Consider the following 20,041-nt stretch of genomic DNA (forward strand, 5'->3'; position numbering starts at 1 on the left):
GGAACTACATATTTACTTATCAATCTACCTTTAACCTAACTGGTGATAGCTTTCTAGCAGGTTAGACCTTGCCCTCTCTGAAGTCTGGATTTCTGTTTCTCCGGGCTCACCTTGCGGCTCTGAGGTACATGAGAAGGTCACAGTCATTGACCCCTGGCATCCAGACCAGCTCCTCATTCTCGGTCACTGCCTGGCCACCAGGAGAAGGGAAAGGCTGCAGCTCTGGGAGCTTGGCCTAATTAGGTCCAGGGAGAAAGAGAGGGACAGATGGTGTCACACTACAAATAGCATGCAAGCTTGAAGAAAATATCAACTTTCAGCCGCCCTGTCATCAACTTTTCACTGTGAGTGGTGGCAGCGGGGAATGGGGACAAGTTACAGTCACAATGATTCAATATCTTAACACAACACAGGACTGCACTACTCAGGTGACTTTCTGTCTGACTGACAAGAAACATTACAGCAAACATTTTTCTGTACATTATCATACAAAATTGAGAGTGATATGTTGAGTTTAAGGACCCTTGATTCCACCAGTTGTTAAAAATAAAGTGTGATAATCTGTTGGCACCACTAAATGAATAAATTACGATTGCATTATTTTTTTTTTTTTTAATTAAATACAAAGTATTAGATGTTTTGCATTTTAAATAATTATTTGTTTCGTGAAAACAGCATTGTGGCAAAAACCGAACAATCTTGTTTTCATCAGGGGAAAATTGTGGTAAAGTGAACGGCATGACATTAATATGCCGCTACACATCCTGTTTGGATTTGATCATCTTCAATGACACACGACACCATGAATGAGACTGAACCAATGAGGTAAGAGGACAGCTGTCAAATTTCAGCTAATTGTGGGATAATGGAATCCGCACACAGAAGCTGCGTCCTGATGCTGACGTGGAAAGAAACTTGCACCAACACTGGAGCACTCTCTCACGTCAACCTGCAGGGTGATGTGTGTGTTGCACAGTGACTTACTTGGTGACTGGGTCCCACTCGGATTTCCCCTTGTGTGCTGTTTAGTCGCCTGAGAAGAGACAAAGAGAGCAGATTGAAACTAAATATTTATCTGGCAGCATTTCAAAGCTAGCTGAAAGAAATCTGTCTGCGGTGTGCCTGTTGAATCAGCTAAACAGCTGCAAAAAACTATAAAGTCACAACTGGGTATAATAACTGACTAACGCTTCAGAGCATGGGAGAAAAGAAAATGCCAGAAACTAACAATTCATGACCAGGACAAGATCACATACGCTCAGAGGGGACGAGTGTTATACTTTCTATTATGGAAATTGTTAAGGTAAAGTCACATGTGAGCAAAGTACATAGTGTTTTATTCTGAAAAGCAAACAAGGATTTCAGGAGAATATTCCTGGGTGACTGCTCCTGCACAGTGAGCTGAGCAGAGCACATTTGCAGGCCTGATATTGCGGATGCAGCAATAAAACAGAATCCCCTAAAAGGAGGGGGGGGGGGGGGGGGGGGGGGGCTGGCTCTGGATATGCAAGGCGAGAGCCTCGGAAACGGCTGCTGGTACAAACGTTGGTAGCCATAGCAACTGCAATTTAATAATAGTGTTCCGAATCTCCAGCTGCAATGGATTAAAGAAAATGACAAGATGTTCCTTTTGAAAAGCCTTTCCCTCTGTTGCCTAGGTAACAGCGCCGATTTTCATACAGCCGAGCGTGGGGCGGCCCAGAATCTGTCAGCGTGATTTGCACCCAGAGAAGCTCGCACTCCATCATGCAGACCTGGTGGAAACCTAAGAGGCCACAGCCCTCTGGTCTCTTTACAGACCTCCAACCACAAAACCCTATGACTGGTGCATATTTGACCCAACTCCCCTTTCCCCTCTCTTAACAGACTGCCTCTCAGACAGGAGAGAGTGATTAGAGGAGTGATCCATACTGTTATGAACTATGGCTGACAGAAGCACTGGCACAGACGATATCAACACAGGCCAAAAACTGAATTTCAGCTGCAGTGAATGACCCCTGAGCCTGCCAGGACTGCCTGCTGCTCCAGAACATGTCGAAATACTTCATTTCATTTTATTACAAACATTCTCAGCAGATAAGACAAACTAAATGTAAAGCAATCAGAACTTGGCAGACTACAAACACCCAAAGCAATGAACAGTGCTGATAAAAATAAAATATAGAAGTTTCCTGCGTCATCACAATTTTTATTTATTTATTTATTTTATTTTTTTACAGGTTTCAGAATGATTTCATAAGACTTCAGTCCTTATTTAAGCCAGGTTTCTTGTGCTATTATTTGAATGAAAACTGTTGAATTAGAAGTAAGCAATGTGGAATCAGCAATTAAACTATTGCCTTGGCTTTATTAGAGATGAATGATGCTTGAAACAAGGAAATATTTCATTCTGCTTTTTACTAACCCACAGAATGTCTCATAGGCTATGCTTGTATATATACTTTTGTATCTACAATACTGAACGTTTAGTCTCCCGAATAAGAAATCATATATATATATATAATAAACTGAGCGAGTATGAGTCTGGTCTGAGAGAAACTTCTACAAACGCGTTCCTGACAATGCACAGTTGGCCAGGTCAACGGTATGTTTGGCAGGAGGCTGTAAGGATGACAAATGAGGACCTGCGCACCACAATAAGAACAGTGTGTTTGAGAACCGGCAGTCGACGTTCAGACAGGATTCTGAGAGAGGAGGCAAAATACAGATATATTGAGGCAAGAAGCTCTCAGGAGTTTCCATGAAGACTTCAGGTATACTTGAACAGAGACAGCCTACTGAACAAAAAAAGTACTTACAAGCATGTGATAAAATTAGGCCTTTGTTAATAATACTGACACAACCTGCAAAACACCCTTTTATTATTAGTATTTTTTCTTGTAGCCCCAGCTGGAAAAACAAATGACTGAGAAGCATGTATTTTAATTTGCAGACAATTAATATAGATAAGAAAGGCATATATCTTCAAAGCATTATTTTCACTGGTACACTCAAAGTATTCCTTATAATACTGTGCCTAGTAATAATGTTTCATTTTTCTCTAATAAGCTGCTGGAGCCTGTTGCCTCACACAATAAACAATGTAAAACATGCCAAATTGATACACACAACAAGTTCAAATCTAACTCGGCATTAGCACTCAATCCTGTCAAGTAATTACAGGCTTACTTATTAAACCAAAACAACAACGTGACAGTCTGGTCAACTTTGTGTGTGGGTCTGTGTGTCTGTGTGTGCAATCAAGGATAACCCCGCCCCCTCCATCAATTCCAGCCAATCACAGAGCGCGTCTGTGGCACACTGACATAATTGCAGCACAGCAAAAACAGACCCAACTTCATGGTATTTAAGTACCACAACAAGCAGCGTGCACACATCACAGCTGGCGACAGAGCCGGCGGAGCTTTGTGTGCAGCCCTGTGATGCTCCATACGCCATGTCATCCCGACTGTAAACAGGAGCTGCAAAATGGAGCCAGGGGTAGCCTCTCCTGCTCTTATTACCGTCATATAACCACGCTGCGTGCACATTTATCAACATCATACAAGCGGGTGTATCCTCAACACTTTGCATTCATTGGGACTCTGAAGGTAACATATGAATAAAGGAGTGATGCGACGGTAAACGCGCATACGCGTAACGGTATGCGATCTGCAGTGACAGCCTGTGTGTTCAACAGCATTCAAGCGTCTGTCTACCGACACAATGTGCACACTCGCTTTAGCGCTCCCCGACACATACACACACACACATACATACACACACACACACACACACACACACACAAAACACACACACACAAAACACACACACACACAGTGGGATAACATAATGACAGTGACGCGGACAGCTTCGCACAGTTTTGTCAGGCAGCAGGAATGCGACTCAGGAAAATAAGTCGAGCCGACACTCGCGCAGCAACTAATAACGGCACGAGAAAGCACGAGAATATGATCGCAAACCTACCTCCGGGGACTGAACAAATCGTCCATTTCTGACATCGAGCCCTAAGGTTGGGTGGTGACACTGTGTGTATAATGCTCGTTGGAATTAACTCCCCTCTCCCACCTATTTCTAGGTGCTCAAAATGGAGAACCACGCATTCGCTCCGGAGAGGTATTCACTGAGCTTGTGCTGTGACCTCAGCCTGCACGTACAGCGTCGCAAGCTCGGCTCGCTTCTCTATAGACACTACTGAGCATGTGCTGCGACCTCACACAAGCGCACACACGCACAGACACACACAGAGGCAGACAGACACGCATGCAGGATACGGAATTCATCTCTCCTCGTATGTCAGCGCCATAATAAACAAGAGTGAAATTGCAAGGCTGCAGACACCCCGCTCAGAATACCAAACGATCAGAGGAGGGAGGGAGGGAGGGGAAGACTGAGACTGAACAGGGCCCCGAAGGAGGGGGCTCCCAACTGGCAACCCTCAGTGCCAATAACAAGGCCAGCTGTCACTGCTACACGTGAGACTCCAAACACCACTGGAGGGTTATTACAATGCGGGTTCACCAATATCTATTAAGCACCTAAATTAATTCAACAGCTCATCATGTGCAATAACCAACCAACATGTCCTAAAAGTGCTTTAGACAAAGTCATCCTTTGTGTATATTTGGGTCAAAGTGGAGGGACAACTAATAAAAACCATCATGATACAGAGGTAAATTATGAGATATCCATGACAAAATATGTTTAAATATTAAAAACATATGCCTCTATTCATGTTCGTATTTGAGCATAACAAGAACACACTAAAATGTTACCTACTCTAATAATGAATTTAACACTTATTGTGAAGGCTATTTAACCATTTCCCAATGCTGCCAACTGACAAAGATAATTTATGACAAACTAAAAAATGTCTGTCTCATACAAAATTAAAATACATAGAAGAACATAAACTATCAAACTAAAATTTAAAATCTTAATACTATAGTCATAGTAAATTGAATAGATAACCCCAAGATGATGTGTTATTATTCATATTAGTAGTACTGCAATAGCAATATTAGTAATAATAGTTCACAAAAAGGACCAATAATCAGTGATGCCACTAGACGTGATGAAACAAATGAGATATTTCACAGCAGATGTTTTGACTTGTCATTGCAGGAAAAGCATATAGGTGTTACTAATAACATTAACGATGGCAGTGTTCCCAGTAAGCCTTGACAGTGAGCCAGCAAACACAACACCAGGATCCTGAAACTGAAGCAGCTAAATTCAATAATCATTCATGTTATTATTCACAACCGTACTTTTCCTACTGCGACGTGTCAAAATGTCTTCTGTGAAGACGGCCTTTCATCCTGATCAAACGAATCACTTCAAATACAACTGATGAGCTCCTTGTAGATTTTCCATCCCAATCTTATTTTTAACGCAAAAGATCAGTAATTAAAAGTTGACATGCAATTTGACAAATATCAACAAACGCCCAAAACAATTATAAAGCCATGGCGGTTTCCCTGGCTCATTCCCATAATTACACCACATTAGGACCATTCTTTGTGCACTGATAACATTGTCAGCAATAATGAGCAGACGGCGTCATTAGATGTACCACTTTGTAATCAAAGCCAAAAAAGCAGAGCTCTCATGACTTATGAAAAATTACTTCTATATTCATCTCCTGTGCTAAAAAGAAAATGTTCCATTCATTTTAGTAACATTTTGCTGCTGCGTGTGACACTGAAAAGCAAATATCACAAAATGTTGATGGAATTTTGAATCTGCTTATTGGTGACATGAAACAAAAGTCTAATTAGGGATGTATTAGATGGTCATTTCTGTGATACAACAGCAACATCTTGCCTCATCTTTATCATCATCTCATCGTGTTAGCTGTATTATGTCAGCAAACTGTCCAGCCATAGTTAATGGCTTTACGTTTTATAATGGTCAGGGGGAAAAAAAATGTAGTTTTCTTGAGTGCAAAAAATTGTGATGGGTATTGAAAATAAGCATTAGTTTCAGTCCTATTTTAATTAAATTATGTCAGTGTTGTGCAGAGGATTAGGAAAGGTGCTGTATCAGTGGAAGTGACTGAAGAGAATGCTCCTCACCTGGTCTCTGGGTTATATCCGAGGATATAGAAGAAGGAGTCAATGCGGGCCTTGAACTCCCTGGCAGCAAAAATGTCAGAGAAATGGGAAATGTTGCATTTCCCCCTGTGAGAGAAAAGACATGCTTTATTAGATAGAAACAACTATGTGATACAATGGCCTGAATTAGTAGCTTTTATGGTGTTCAGCCACTGGAGGTGACAAATACAGCAGCAGGTATCTAGTGCCTGTCACTACCTGCTGACTGCTGTGAGATATCAGACTCTGACTGCCGAACTTGTGAACACCAGCTGAACATGTCAGCTCTGCCTCATCTGCTGCAGCTGAGGTATGAGAGACAGACGCCGCAGAGATCTGGACAGGAATTCAACCTGTTTGTCTCCCCGCCCGACACAATTACCCCCCAGTGAGCTGAGAGGACCGGGGCTCTGACCACATCTTAATACCATTTCCTGTTTCCAGCACCCTGGTGTCTGGCTTTATCAAAATAACAGACATCACAGGCATATGGAGCCGGGCTGCCTTGCAGAGAAACAGCTCCTCCCTCCGAAAAGATTAACGGGTGCTAAGGAGGGCCGTCTTCAGAGAGCTGCGGCATTACAGCATCCCACTGGAATTCCCTCCCGTTTATCTAAAGCCTGGAGAGTAAGTCAAATCAAAGGGTGCTCTGTGTAGGAGAAGTTGCAGCTAATTTGCCCTGAAATCAGTGGTTTCTGTAAGAAATGGCTTTGACTGCCTGCCGCCGTGCTGCTCACACATGGTTTTGGTTAAAGAGAAAGGGAAGTGGGAGAGGAGGGAAGGGTGGTCAGCCAGGAATGGATGAAGAGACTGAGGCAGGGACACAGAGTATATGATTTCAGAGCAGGAAAATAATCAAGCCTGTGTGCGTTTCTCCTGACATTACCCAGTGAGTGAGTGCCATCAGCTTTCTTCTAAAGAGGCTCATGTCACAACAGGTATGTGTATGGGGGAGTTGATAGAGAGCCCTTTTAATCAGCGTTCAAATGCAAGGCAGCGTGAGGCATGTGACTCATACTTTGCTTTACATCTTTACACAACTGGTCTATTTTGGCAGCACCTGCTCAGAGCAGTAAAGCTTTTACTTTTGATTTTATACAAATGCGACAAAGTTGTACATATTAAATTCAACAGTATAAGAGTAATTAAAGACGAAGCTTCAAGGCGTAATGCACTGTACGACTATTAATAAATGAAGATGATCTAGACATCACTGTGTGCTTGAATTTCTCCCGTATGAACCTTTCAACAATTGTTTAGGAGTTTTCCCTTACCTGTAATTTATTGACACTACAAAGCAATTTACTGTCAGAACAACACAAATACTGCTGTGATGCCTTTTAGAATTGGTTAATGGAGAGCTGATAGAAACACAGGAATAATGTAGTACTAATACTATCTTGCCCCTGTTCAGAAAAATACATCAGCATGTCGAATTAGGGGTATTTTTCTGTCTGAATCTGGTTCACAAGAGCCAAGGATTTCATAACAGTGGTATAACCCGCAAAACACAGATGGTGTTAGTCAGTAGTCTGTTTGAGTATGTAACAACAGTATTTGCTTGAAGAATGAATTGGTGGTGTAACAGTGCTTAGATCAGTGACAATAAAATATTTGTTCATGTAAGAAAATTCTACTGTAATCATACAGAGACATGCCAATAATGCACATGGATTACTAAAATATCCAGACTTAAAATCAAAGAACATGGTGCCATAAGGTAATAGAAATAAAACTTAAGTCTTAATATAATTAATTAATACTGTCATAAAACTTCAGAATTATTTTCAGTTCAGCTTTTATATCAAAGAATTTTCATAGTCACAGAACTGGGATTGTTTTCAGCTAAGGCAACAACAGTGAACTCATAGGACAAATGCAACAAAACACCACAAAAAAAAAGCTGAGTACTGTACTATAAATACAAGCATTGCAATTTCAGCAGCTGCAGTATTGCTGGACCGTTCGGACTGAACACTGAGTGTAAGAGAAACCTGTAGGAAACTTAAAGTGCTTCCACAAAGTGCAGCTTCTATCTTCTACCACAGCTTAGAATATAAAGCTGCTGGTGTGTGTGTGTGTGTGTGTGTGTGTGTGTGTGTGTGTGTGTGTGTGTGGATATATGTGTACTTGTGCTTGTTTACCTGAGAGCAGCAGCATGATAAGTGTCCACATAGTCAGAGATAAAGAGTTCTCGACTCCTGACCACTGGGTCTGTGATAACCAGCTCCCGGCCAGAGTCTGGAGGAAGGAAAACACAAGTTCAGTGAATATACATTTACATTATATATATATAAAATGCTAAAGACTACCTAACTCATTTATCTATGACAGAGAGGTAGAAGAGATAAAGTAGCTTGGGTATCTGAACTCACTAATAAAATCATGAGCACAGTTGTGCCTCCACCCAAAGTAACAAGTACCTCTGTGGAGGTCAATATTATGCCAAATAATTCAATAAAGCCAATAAAGTGCGGTTCCCTAAGGAGAGGACATAATGTTCAGTTCTCTAGTGTAATGACCCTTGTGGGGGTTAAGACACATCAGCAGTACCAACAACGAGCCGGGGCTCGTCGTTGACAAATGACCTGAGTTGTTGCGTGCTGTGGCCACTGTACTGCGGCCTTGTGACATCAATTCTAATAATCCCGAGACCCAGCTGCGAGGACCTGCAGATAGCACAGTGTCGAGTTGCACTGAAACAGCTTCTGGAGGGAACAGCATACGTGGTGTTTGTCTGATAACCTCAATGACAAACCTGAATTAAAGCCTTTCCTCTGACACAAGAGATACTGGGATTACTAAAAAAAAGGGAAAACAGCATAACAGGGTGTTCAGCTGTAACTGTGACTGCACACACATTTGTTCACTGGTTACAAGGCTGTTTTTAGTCAGTATAAATTTAGAGTTGACTGATTCTGTGTGGCAAACTGAGAAAAGCTCAACCAGTAGGTGCGTGTCAGATAACGAGTACTGCCAACTGCTAACAAGATGTGTCAACAGTTGACTGTGTGTTGTGAGATTGTGTACACACTCCTCCTTTTTCTCTAAACAGAGCTTGAATAGAAGCATTCTTGAGAAAAATACACCTAAGAGTCTGTACCTAAATAAATAAAAATTGAAGTCAAACTGTGAGTATCTGTACGTGTACAAACTATTCATAGTGAGAACACTGAGTCCTTTCTGTCACATCAGCCAAGTACAACAAAGACATTCGAGTCAACATGTGTGGGACAGTATTTTAGGTAAGACTCAAAGACGGACTGAGAAAATATTAATGAAGTATTATGAACTGATTGTTCCAACTATTACAAATGAATATGAAATCTTATTTCCCTCTGTGACATTTCCTTTCTCTCATCAGGACATAATATTCAGTTACTAAAACACCACGCTTATGTTCCTGTGGATGTGTATGTGCTTGAGTGTGATGAGACCACTAGCACTGATGGTGTTGAGCATGTGTGCTCAAGGGCCACATGACACTGTGGGTTATTAACACTTGACAGTTCTGCTGTCTGGCCTGAAGGAGTGTTACCCGGGGAACAGCACAGAGCCATGGGATTGGCTCAGCTGCCTTGGACACTGTCTTCTGGTTCGTGGGTGAAATCAACTTCACAGCTAGCTCTTATATCCCTTAACAGTCTGGGGAGCAGAGGCAGGTGTGTGTGTGTGTGTGTGTGTGTGTGTGTGTGTGTGTGTGAAGGAGAGAAACCGAGTGTTGTGTTACAGAGCGAGTAGGTGTATTCACATTTGTGTGTGAGTGTGTGCACTGTATGTATGCACAAGTGTGGCTGTGCTTCAGTGCACGCAAGGCAGTCTCACCGTTCTCATTGTTGCGATCCTGCACCAGGTGCTGGTAGACGGAGTCGGGCACCTCTGACTGGCGATAGTACCATTTCACATTCATCAACAGATGGTCCCGTTTACTCTGCAACACAGAGAGACACAGCGAATAAGCAGGAGACAAAAAGAGAGATCCCATGCTAAGATAAACAGACATCATTTGGTTTGATTATGACGTCAGGAACTGGCCTCTTGGCAAACAGTGATACTGTGCAGACGCACCGTTTGTGCCTCACACCGGCTGATGCCAAGAAGCATGCAGAGACCAAGTCAATTAAAAAGGGATTGCAGAGCATTTAGAGCCTTAATAAAGTAAACAATGGGATGGTTGTTGCTGGGGGACATATGGAGAGAGAAGAACCATGAGGGGGATGGATATTTGTTCTATTTTTGCCATCTAAATAAATCATCTAAAATCATTAATCAATTCTCTGCCTTGGTTTCTCTTCACTTGATGACAATACTCAAATGAGCCTTTAAATAAACATATTTAAAATGATTTCAACATACTTTTAATTTACTCATGCACAGGTACAGTATCTTTTTACCATACTTTGGACTTTCTCCTCCTTAAGTGCTGCCACCTACTGGCTTTCCAATAAAGTGCAAGTCAGCAAAGGTCTGTAACTCTCTAGATGACCAGCAAGTGGCAGCACTGAGGTGAGAAGAGAGCTTTTCTAGGACCAGTTAATGAAAAAATAGAGAGGGAAGGGAAAAAGGGGGGGTGGGAAGAAAATGGTAGAAACTGAGGCCAGCACTAAGGTGAGGGATGAAAAGGGCAAAATACAGTTTTCATTTCATGTTATAAAATATTTATTGTGCCTTCACATAAGCCCAACTGACCGTCACAGTGGTTTGAAAAGAACATTAGAGAGACTGCTGGGCCGGGTGCTGGACTGCGACACAATCCTATTGGCCCTAGCCATCTTTATTAGGGACTTGGCTGCACTGCACTGCACTGAACTAACCAAGTGAGACACCTGCACCACCACTGACACCACCCACAGAGTACAGGAGAAATGAGCATATGGAAAAAATGGAAGACGGGGGGAAAGTCTATGGTAATCTAAGACAGACAGTTTAACATCCGCTCTTTCCAGGCTCTTAACTGTATCTGTGTGTATGTGTGTGTGCGTGTGTGTGTGTGTGTGCGCGCGCGTGCGTGCAGGAACATGAGGTCAGGGTAAAGATATTTAAAGCCTTTACAGTACATTGTTCTGTTATGTCACTGGGGAGGAGACTGAGCACACGCAGCCAAGCAAATCATCACCTCCCTAAACCCTCAAGCCCACCTCTGGTTTTCCAATTCTCTCCATTCCTTCCTTCTCTTCCTTCCTTCCTCCCTCTCTCCCTCCCTCCTCCACCTTTCTCATTCCAACCCTCCTCTCCACTACCTCTCCACCATTTTCTCTCCTTCGTTCCTCCCCTTCTCCAACCTTGAGCAGGGAGGAGGAACGAGTGAGTAAGTGAGCCTGGACGTGTTAAACAGCAGCTGGCACGCAGTCAGTCAGCTTCATTTACTGCTCTGGATGATTGTGAGTGTGCATGCAACATCACACAACCACACACACTTTGCTTGTGATTAAACAGAGCCATACTGATGGACTGAGACACAGGCCCCCCCCCCCCCGAACACGTAGATATACTGTGTGAGAAGAAATGTGTGCAATGACGTCATGTCCCTCCCCCTCGCAGCAGTTAGCCCACCCATCCGAACCTCTTGTCTATCCAGTGTACAGACACTGTTGCCTTCTAGATTAACAGGCTGCCTGCCACAGCAGTATGAGTAGTTATCCGGTGCTTATACATAATTAATACTTTAAGGAGACTGTAAATGCTGCTAGTGTGCTACCCGCACATTTCATTTTCTGCCTGTAAAACCAAAAAAATCAAAGGGATTTCGGAGCCTGATGCAAAGAGAAAGCACAAGCAGGCAGAAAGATGCGTACACACACAGGTTTTACACCTTATTCATGAGCCTGCATTATTTTAAACCAACCAAACGAACCAAAGCAGAGAGCGAATGTTACTTCAGCTATCATCAGTATCCTTGTCACTACAGAGTAGCTGCCGCTCTCCAGAGCAGATTGCTGTTTAGAAGCTCACAGCGGCGTTAAGCCCTCTCAGGCAAAAGAGGGAGGGAGATGGAGAGAAAGACTGAGAGTGCAACATATGGAGCACGTAGTGGGAGTGAAGCATAGCTTTCAATTATCACAATTCTATAAACATGCAGGGTGGAAAAATGAGTAGATAACGCAAGGAGAAAATGAAGGGGGATGATAGACAGCTCAGAGTCGCCACACCAACTACTAGTTGTATTGTCTGGGTTTTGCTAAGCCTGCTATAGAAAATGACAGAGAGAGAACATATGAGAGGGAACCACAATGCTGAATTGATTAGAGACATTCCACGCTGCCTGTAGAGAGCTGAGCCCCGCACAATGTCAGCCATCTTTGTCTGTCCTGCCAGAGGCTAAACATGGCCCTGCCCTCCCTCCTCCTGGGCCCTAAACCCTGGGAATGCTGCTCACTGCGGAGAGGCCAAAAGACTTACTAACCCACACTGAGAGAAAGAAATGAAACGAGAGGAAAGGAAAAAAGAAAATGCAAGGAAGCACAGCAAAGGAGATAGGGGGGGGGGGGAGAAAGCGGTTGGATTAAAGTAGGAGGAGCAAGACCTTCTCATTTCCTCTGACTTAAAATTACAACTATCCTCCTCCTGCTTTACTGAAACCCCCAGGGTACAAGGCTACCCCTTTATCCACTGAGGAGATATAAATCTGAGAGTCATGCTTTGGGGCTGAACACAATGGTACCTCCCCTCCCTCCAGTGGCTCAGCCTGGCCTGTGGCATTCTTGGGCACACGCATCACAAAGAGGTCTGATTATATGAGGGCCAGCGCTTAACAGTAAGTTGGAAAATATTACAAGGTTTAAAAGTACATTTCTTTTACAATGACTCCAAAATGCATCTCTGTTAATAAAAAGTAAATGAATGCTTTTCTAAAAGCAGCCAAGACAAACCAGGCATTGTGCGAGTCGGTTAATTCTCCCTTTTGACTAGCTAAATGTGGCTGGCCCCTTGGATCCATAATGGCTGTGCAGTTTTCTTTGTGTGGCTGCATGTGTGTAGTCAACTCTGGAGCTGGGGCCTCTGTGTATGACCACACCACTACAAAGACCAGGGGGAAGAGGGAAATACAGAGGGCAGACTATCCTTTTTACAAGGAAAGGCTTTAAATTTGAAAAGAAACCAGCTCTTATTTGAGGGAGGAAATCTGTAGAGGTATACACTTGAAAAGATTAAAAAGACTGAGTGTGGGATTAATTCGTGTTTTCAAGTAAGAGAGTGTGAAATCAACAAAGTGCTTTCCAATGCAAAACCAATGCTAACACGCTCAACTATTCCTGTAAGTCCTCCGATACTTGGTAGAGTGCACAGCAGCAGCAGCAGCAGCGAGCGCCTACTTTCTCCCACATCTGATCACAGTGGCCTTCACAACATGGTCATTGCCTTGCAGCCAAACCGAGCTGTGACAAAACTAAGGGAACGTTGTTACAACCTGTAACCCTCAAAGCTAATGCCCTATTCCTCCTCCTCCTCCTCACACTGTAACACTAGAGCTTTGCTTTAAACAAAACCAGACCCTCTCGCTCCCACACGACAGGCCCCCAGTGCACCTCGTTAACAGGAAACCTCTGTTTATTTTCTCTGCTTTTCAAACACTCTCTTCTTCCTCTGCTAACCCTGTTAGTGACGCCCCCCTCCCTCCCCTCACTGGTGACATCAGCAACCAGGATCTATGACTTCCTTCAGAAGGTGGCAGCCAGAAGTAAGGAAGGAAAGACAGATCCCAAACACACAGACAAAGGAGACGGCGAGAGAGAGGGAGGGAGGGAGGGAGGAAAGAGGGGGAGGTCAAACAGAGCAGCAGCAGCAGCTCAGTGTTAGCCAGGAATGTCAAGCAGTTCAGCTAGGCTAGCAGGCTGCTGAGCTAACAGCTTAGTTAGCTAGCGCCCCAGGGGCAGGGGAGGCTCAGGTATGGCAGATCAGAACTGGTAGCTGTGTGACATTGACAAGCGGAGGCTCAAAATGGTATGGAGGGCGGATTGTGGGAATGTTCACCTTGCCTGCCGCCAGGGGAGAGTAGGCACAACCAAAGAACAAAAGGCTGATTGTGGCATTTGGAGGCAGAGATGAGATCTAGGAGGACTAATCTGCTGCTCCGACATGATAAGATTAGAGAGGGGAGGCAGGCAGGAAGAGCTGGCTGGGAAGATCACTCATACACTCGCATAAACACACACACTCACACACAACGATGATGGATCTGATTGGAAGGGTTTTCCACTCGGCTTTCTCTCTTCCTCATTTTCCTTCTTTCTCTCACTTATTTTCTCCCGCTCTCTCTGAGACAGAGAGATCTGCCAGCACACCAGCACTCAATAAGCACTTCCATCTGGACGACAGAACACACATGTGTGCGCGTACACACACACACTGTGTGTGTGAACATACACTGGTGAGGTACAAGAGATCTGCTGTGCTCACGCAATCTTCGACATCTCAGTGACTGACAAAGGAGGTTGTTAAAAAGAAATGCCAGCATGCTGTGTGAGCAAACACATACAAGAGAATGCACTCTCTCTCTTTCTCTCTCACACACACACACACACACACACACACACACACACACACACACACACACACACACACACAAATAACAGGCTTTCAGGATAAGCACCACTATTCTTCTCCCAACCCTGCAGTAGAGCAGGGCAGGCTGGGACTCAGTGTCAGAGGTAAGAGAAAGCACCTCTAAATCAGGCTGTCAGAGCCAGCAGCAGCAGGATTCCACTCTGCAATCCTCCTCTCCTTATGGGCTTCACAGTGAGCACTTGGCTACTTGGAGGAAGGAAGGACAACCTGCCCCTCAAGCTTCATTCTCTTAGGCACATATAATAACACTAAACGAATGCTGATTACAAGGTTTGTGAGGAGGAACTGTGCACAGTCTGCTTCCCCGCCTGGCAACAAGAACAAATGGAGAGAGTTTGGGAGGCAGAGGGAGGAGGGAGGAGGTGAGGTGAGTCCCAGCTGTGGCGGTGGTGCTGGCAGGACCTTTGCACCGTGCCTACACAGGGGTGTCTCTCTCTTTGGCTTGACCTGTTTGGATATTAAATCGGCGCCCTCTGCTTTGAACACACTGGGCCCATCTGTCAGCCCGGCTCCATATTGGATTGGATGAGCATTAGCCGTTTCAAAGTGGGCAGATTTGCTCTTGTTGCTCTTTGTGTGTGTGCCGTGTGTGCGCCTTTGAACATGAGCGTCCATGCCTGTCATAAATTCAAAACCCCCTTTCAAGGAATCAAACAGACACACATAAATCACTTTATGACAGATGTGTGTCACTGTACAATTTGTCGGCATACACCAACACATCTAACAGGTCCTCCTGTCATCCAGGCAGAAGGAGTGATGGTGGCAGAGACGGAGAGAAGAAAGAGAAAGAGGAGAGGGGTTGAGTCACGTGGAGCTCACAGATGATACTAATTAAGACTTGAGGGCTGAGGGCCACAACTGGTGGATCATACTGCCAACCACAGGCATACTTTATACACTAAAGAGTCACAAGCAGCACACATGACTGCCACATCTGAGGTCTGGCTCATCCAACACTTCGCTTCACTCCATGCTGATAACAAACAGGGCTAATTGCACCAGTCTTTGTTTCATCTCTCCTTTATTTCAAATGGGGCCCAGTGTGGGAGAAAGTAAATTAATGGCAGAAATAATAAGAAAAATACATGATGACGACCGCATTGCCCTCCTTCTAGACAGAGTGGGGCGGAGAGAATGGAGAACACTAGCCTCGGCTGCTCGCTCCATAAAATAGCCAGGCTGTGTCCAACTTAAATATTTGTCTTTGCCTCCAACACACTTCTGCTGCACGGCGGTTTTTAGCCAAGAAATTTAAGACGAGTTAAGTGACGGTACAGAGAGCAGCGCTGTGAAGGCGAAAGGAAACAGGATATAAAGAATAAATATAAAGAATAATGATGATCATTAGTTGCACAACACAGACACAGGAGCACAAAGGACCTGACAACTTGTGTTCAGTGAGTTAGGCTACACACAAATACAGGTCTTTTTTTTTTATATTGAGAACACAGTCAGAAATCCTTGCAGCACTAGCAGGGTATAGACTAGAATGCAGATCCAAGTGAGACTTCAAACGCAGGCTGTGCGAGGACAGATGGAGGCGGTTAGAAGAGCTCATATCTGGGTGTTCAGATCATAATACTGACTTTATTTTCCAAGATCTCCCTCTCAGCCAGACATACAGTTATAGCCTGCCAGAAAACATTGTCATTTCTGCCTTCAGCCTTTCATTTAACCGCTTCAAAGCCATCTCGCTTTGATACCTGGCTTCCTGTGTGTTAGTGTGTTTGCCAGTGTGTGTGTGTTTGCGTATAGCCCTGGATGTTCTCTTGAGAGCAGAGACTTGCCCGGTCTCAAGGTAATACCCATGAGTCAGGATTCAGAGTTAGACACAGACAGACAGACAGACAGACAGACAGACAGACAGACAGACAGACAGACAGACAGACAGACAGAAAGACAGACAGACAGACAGACACACACACACACAGACTGAGGAATGCTGACGTTTTTGGGCGACACAGGCTTCCTTTGTTTTGTGCAGAGTGTTTAAACGGTCTGATGTTTTGTTTGGAAGCCTGTTTGCCTGTGATCCATTATGTTAGCTTTGCCTTGTTAGCATAGCCTCGTGAGCTAATAAGACATCTTACTAAAACTGACTGGACTACTGCTGAGGAGGAAGAGAGGGGGGACTGCTCACAGAGAGGGGCGTGCAAAAAGGATATGAATATCAAGCTCTGCGTGTGTGTGTGTGTGTGTACTTGTCATATTGGATGTCTGCCAAGCCAGCTAATCCGGACCCTGTGTGTGTGTGTGTGTGTGTGTGTACAACTGCCAGTGGCAGTCTCCTGAGCAGGGTATGGCAGAGAAGGAGTTGTGGGCTGATTGAGCGCTGTAATGGAAGACAGGAAATGAGAAGGCTTGCTTAAGCCAATGCTAATCGATCTCCCGCCTGGTTATAATTCACACACAGACACACACATACACATGGAGATTTAACTTCCATGCTAAAGTGTAAGTTAATACAGTAGTAATAATACATGTGAAAAGCAAATAAGATTTGGCCATGGGTAGGATATATATGTGTGAAGAGTGGTGTGGGTGTAGTACAAGTCCTCACCAACTCACAGGGGAGTCACAAAGGTGTGTGTTCGGGTGTGTGCCACTTCAAAGACTGATGGGGTGTGTGCTATGAGAGGGATGATGGAGAGCTGGTAGAATAGGAATAGTGTGTGAATTCTTTGGAGGTCTTCTCTATGTAAGAGCAGCTGTCAGGCCATCAGAGGACTGTCTATAGGGTGTGTGTGTGTGTGTGTGTGTGTGTGTGTGTGTGTGTGTGTGTGTGTGTGAGACATAGAGAAATCCAGAGGCTGTGTGTGTGTGTGTGTGTGTGTGTGTGTGTTGGTCTATATGGTCAGCCCACATTGATACACAGATAATAGAAACATGTATGATACTTCTAACAAACACACACACACACACACACACACACACACACACACACACACAAAAGCTCATTTCCGCATACTCACACAAATTTACAACGGTTTCCGTTTAAGAACACAAACACACACTGAGGAGAGAGAGGAGTGGCGTTGCACAAACGGAGATGGAGGCAAATAAGAGCAGAAGAATGCAAAAACAGATCTTAACGCTGCGTGTAAAACTGGACAGACAGCCTTGAAGAGCTCATATCACCACAAGCTCAACCCGTTTTGATTGTATTGTTTCATCTGGCCATTGCTTCTGAAGATATCCATCTCCCCGTCTCTCTCTAACCCCCCCCCCCCCCCATCTCTTTGTCTGAAGGTGACCTTGCCTGTCTTTCAGTCTCTAGTGATGACACTGGCCCTATCAGTAATACATCATGTAAGCTGTGTTTCAGCCAGATGCCACACTAGCCGGGTGGTCTGTCAGCCATGCTTGCTTTGTACAATATGCAAATAATCCCATGCAAATTACCTACCCATGCGTTTTACAATATATCAGCATGGATGCAAATGCAGTAGAGTATCAGATGCGTATGAGTATTAACAAAAGATTTAAAGATGTTACAGGCCTTTCGCCAAATACAGTTACATCTCACAGAATGAAAAAGGCTATTTGCAGCAACTGTATTCTGAATGTTGTGAAAGAATGTGATTATAACACATGTGCACACACACACACACACACACACACACACACACACACACACAGGCCAGAAGCTCTGGGCGGCCTCCTGCTGTGCTGCAACAAGAGATGTATTGTAGACAACACAGCTGCAATAACAAGGCTGGCCCAGTGCTAGAAGGAGCTGTACTGCATGACTCTTAGTCTAGACCGGCAATGACAGCCGCCATATTGTAGCACTTTTATGGATGAACTTTTTGGTGAGTGTCAGCGAGCAACATTACAGTCTATTTGTAACATGTTTAATTCTACCTGAAAATCAAGTCACAGTGGAACACATGTCTGCTTTTCTGCCTCAATTCAATAATTACAACGTATGAACCCAATCTGGTATCAGTTATAAAGTCCAAAGGCAATTTTAAAAACACTGGGAAAGGTTGAATTGTTCACAACTCTGCGATAGTATTATTGATAGAACTTTTATGCATTTTTCCAACGCAATTAACTCACCATTTATGATTTCACATCTTACAGTGAGGGGGAAAAAAAAAAAATCACAGGAAGTATTGCCTTTTGTTTATCTTAAACTATCAAATGGCTACATGGTATTGAAGGTAGAATGAGTTAATGAGGCAAGAATGTAAATTAAGAAGATAACGTAAACAAGTATAATGGTAAAACAACTTTTTTAATTAGATATAACTGATTAATGTTTTGAAACTAATAAATAGCTTGTGTAAGAGCAAGATTAAAAAGGTGTAGGAAGGTATAAATGATTGAATTTAGTAAGGCAGAAACAATGGAAATCCTTGCACACACTGTGCTGCATTAATGAAGCAGACATGCTGTGAATACAACTCCTATTAAGTGCTGTTAAGTGCAAAAATACACCTTTAGACACTTTTGCACAGGTTTAACACATTCTGTGAGACTTTAGGCACCTATACATATGCTATAATCTGACATGATGGATTTTACTTTGCATGTGATTAAGTCAGTGCACAGGTGAAAGGAAGATGGAAATGTAAAACTGATCTATGAATAGCTCCTTTCTAAGGTCTGCAATTTTTGTTTAAATTTGTTGAATTTTCAGATTTTTAATAAACACAATAATGGCAATGTACCAAGAAAACATTCAGTACAATATCGGCTCAATGGGTGACAGAAAATATCATGTCCTGATTTTAAAAAAACGTATTTTAATCCCTGCTAATTAAAACTGCAGTCCCTTCCAATGCCTCTGCTGCTGACTTTCTAAACTACGACACAATAAAACACACATGGTTGATCACTAAAGCAGAACATGGAAAAAACGTTTGAGTGTTGATGAGAGTAGTGTCAAACATATTGGTTTTCGTTCACACACACACACACACACACATGCACACACACACACAGGCAAACAGAGCGCCCACCGAGAGAGCGCGAGACAAAGAGGTTGAACAACACACCAACATCTCTACTCTCTGCAACCCAGGCACATCAAAGCCTTCTCCGCCCATTTATCCGTGTGTGTGTGCCTGTAAATCAAAAGGCATACTTTGAACATGCGCGCGCACACACACACACACACGCGCGCGCGCGCGCGCGCACACACACACAGGCTCAGACTGCATTTGCTTTGTGCAGCAGCGTCCAGGGCTGGGTAAGGGAGGCAAAGGATTTTGCTGTAGATGGGGGAATTACTCGCCTCGGCTCACTCTGTCAGTAAGGAGAGGGGGATGACTGTTTACCCGCAATGAGTGAGAGAAGGAGTGGAAGAAAAAAACGACAGAAGGAACAAAAAGACAGAGGTCAGTGCTGTCTGAGGCTGTGCTTTCTTCTCT

General features: G+C 43.8%; 1 protein-coding gene across 6 annotated transcripts in view; it reads right to left on the reverse strand.

The window, feature by feature from the left end:
- Positions 1-20,041, reverse strand: part of rerea (arginine-glutamic acid dipeptide (RE) repeats a) — a 122,971-nt gene that overhangs the window by 30,003 nt on the left and 72,927 nt on the right. For 4 of the 6 annotated variants that reach the window (XM_056383852.1, XM_056383851.1, XM_056383850.1 and 1 more), the window contains 5 exons: positions 9,921-10,026; positions 8,240-8,336; positions 6,078-6,182; positions 985-1,033; positions 111-235 (listed from right to left, as the gene is read on the reverse strand). In XM_056383852.1, the coding sequence (XP_056239827.1) occupies positions 111-235; positions 985-1,033; positions 6,078-6,182; positions 8,240-8,336; positions 9,921-10,026 (482 nt within the window). Of the gene's footprint in view, positions 1-110; positions 236-984; positions 1,034-3,966; positions 4,288-6,077; positions 6,183-8,239; positions 8,337-9,920; positions 10,027-20,041 lie in introns of those variants that run through there. The other 2 variants (XM_056383855.1, XM_056383854.1) reach the window with 2 other exon arrangements.

The sequence above is a fragment of the Seriola aureovittata genome, chromosome 9, assembly GCF_021018895.1.
Source record: "Seriola aureovittata isolate HTS-2021-v1 ecotype China chromosome 9, ASM2101889v1, whole genome shotgun sequence".
NCBI lineage: Eukaryota > Metazoa > Chordata > Actinopteri > Carangiformes > Carangidae > Seriola > Seriola aureovittata.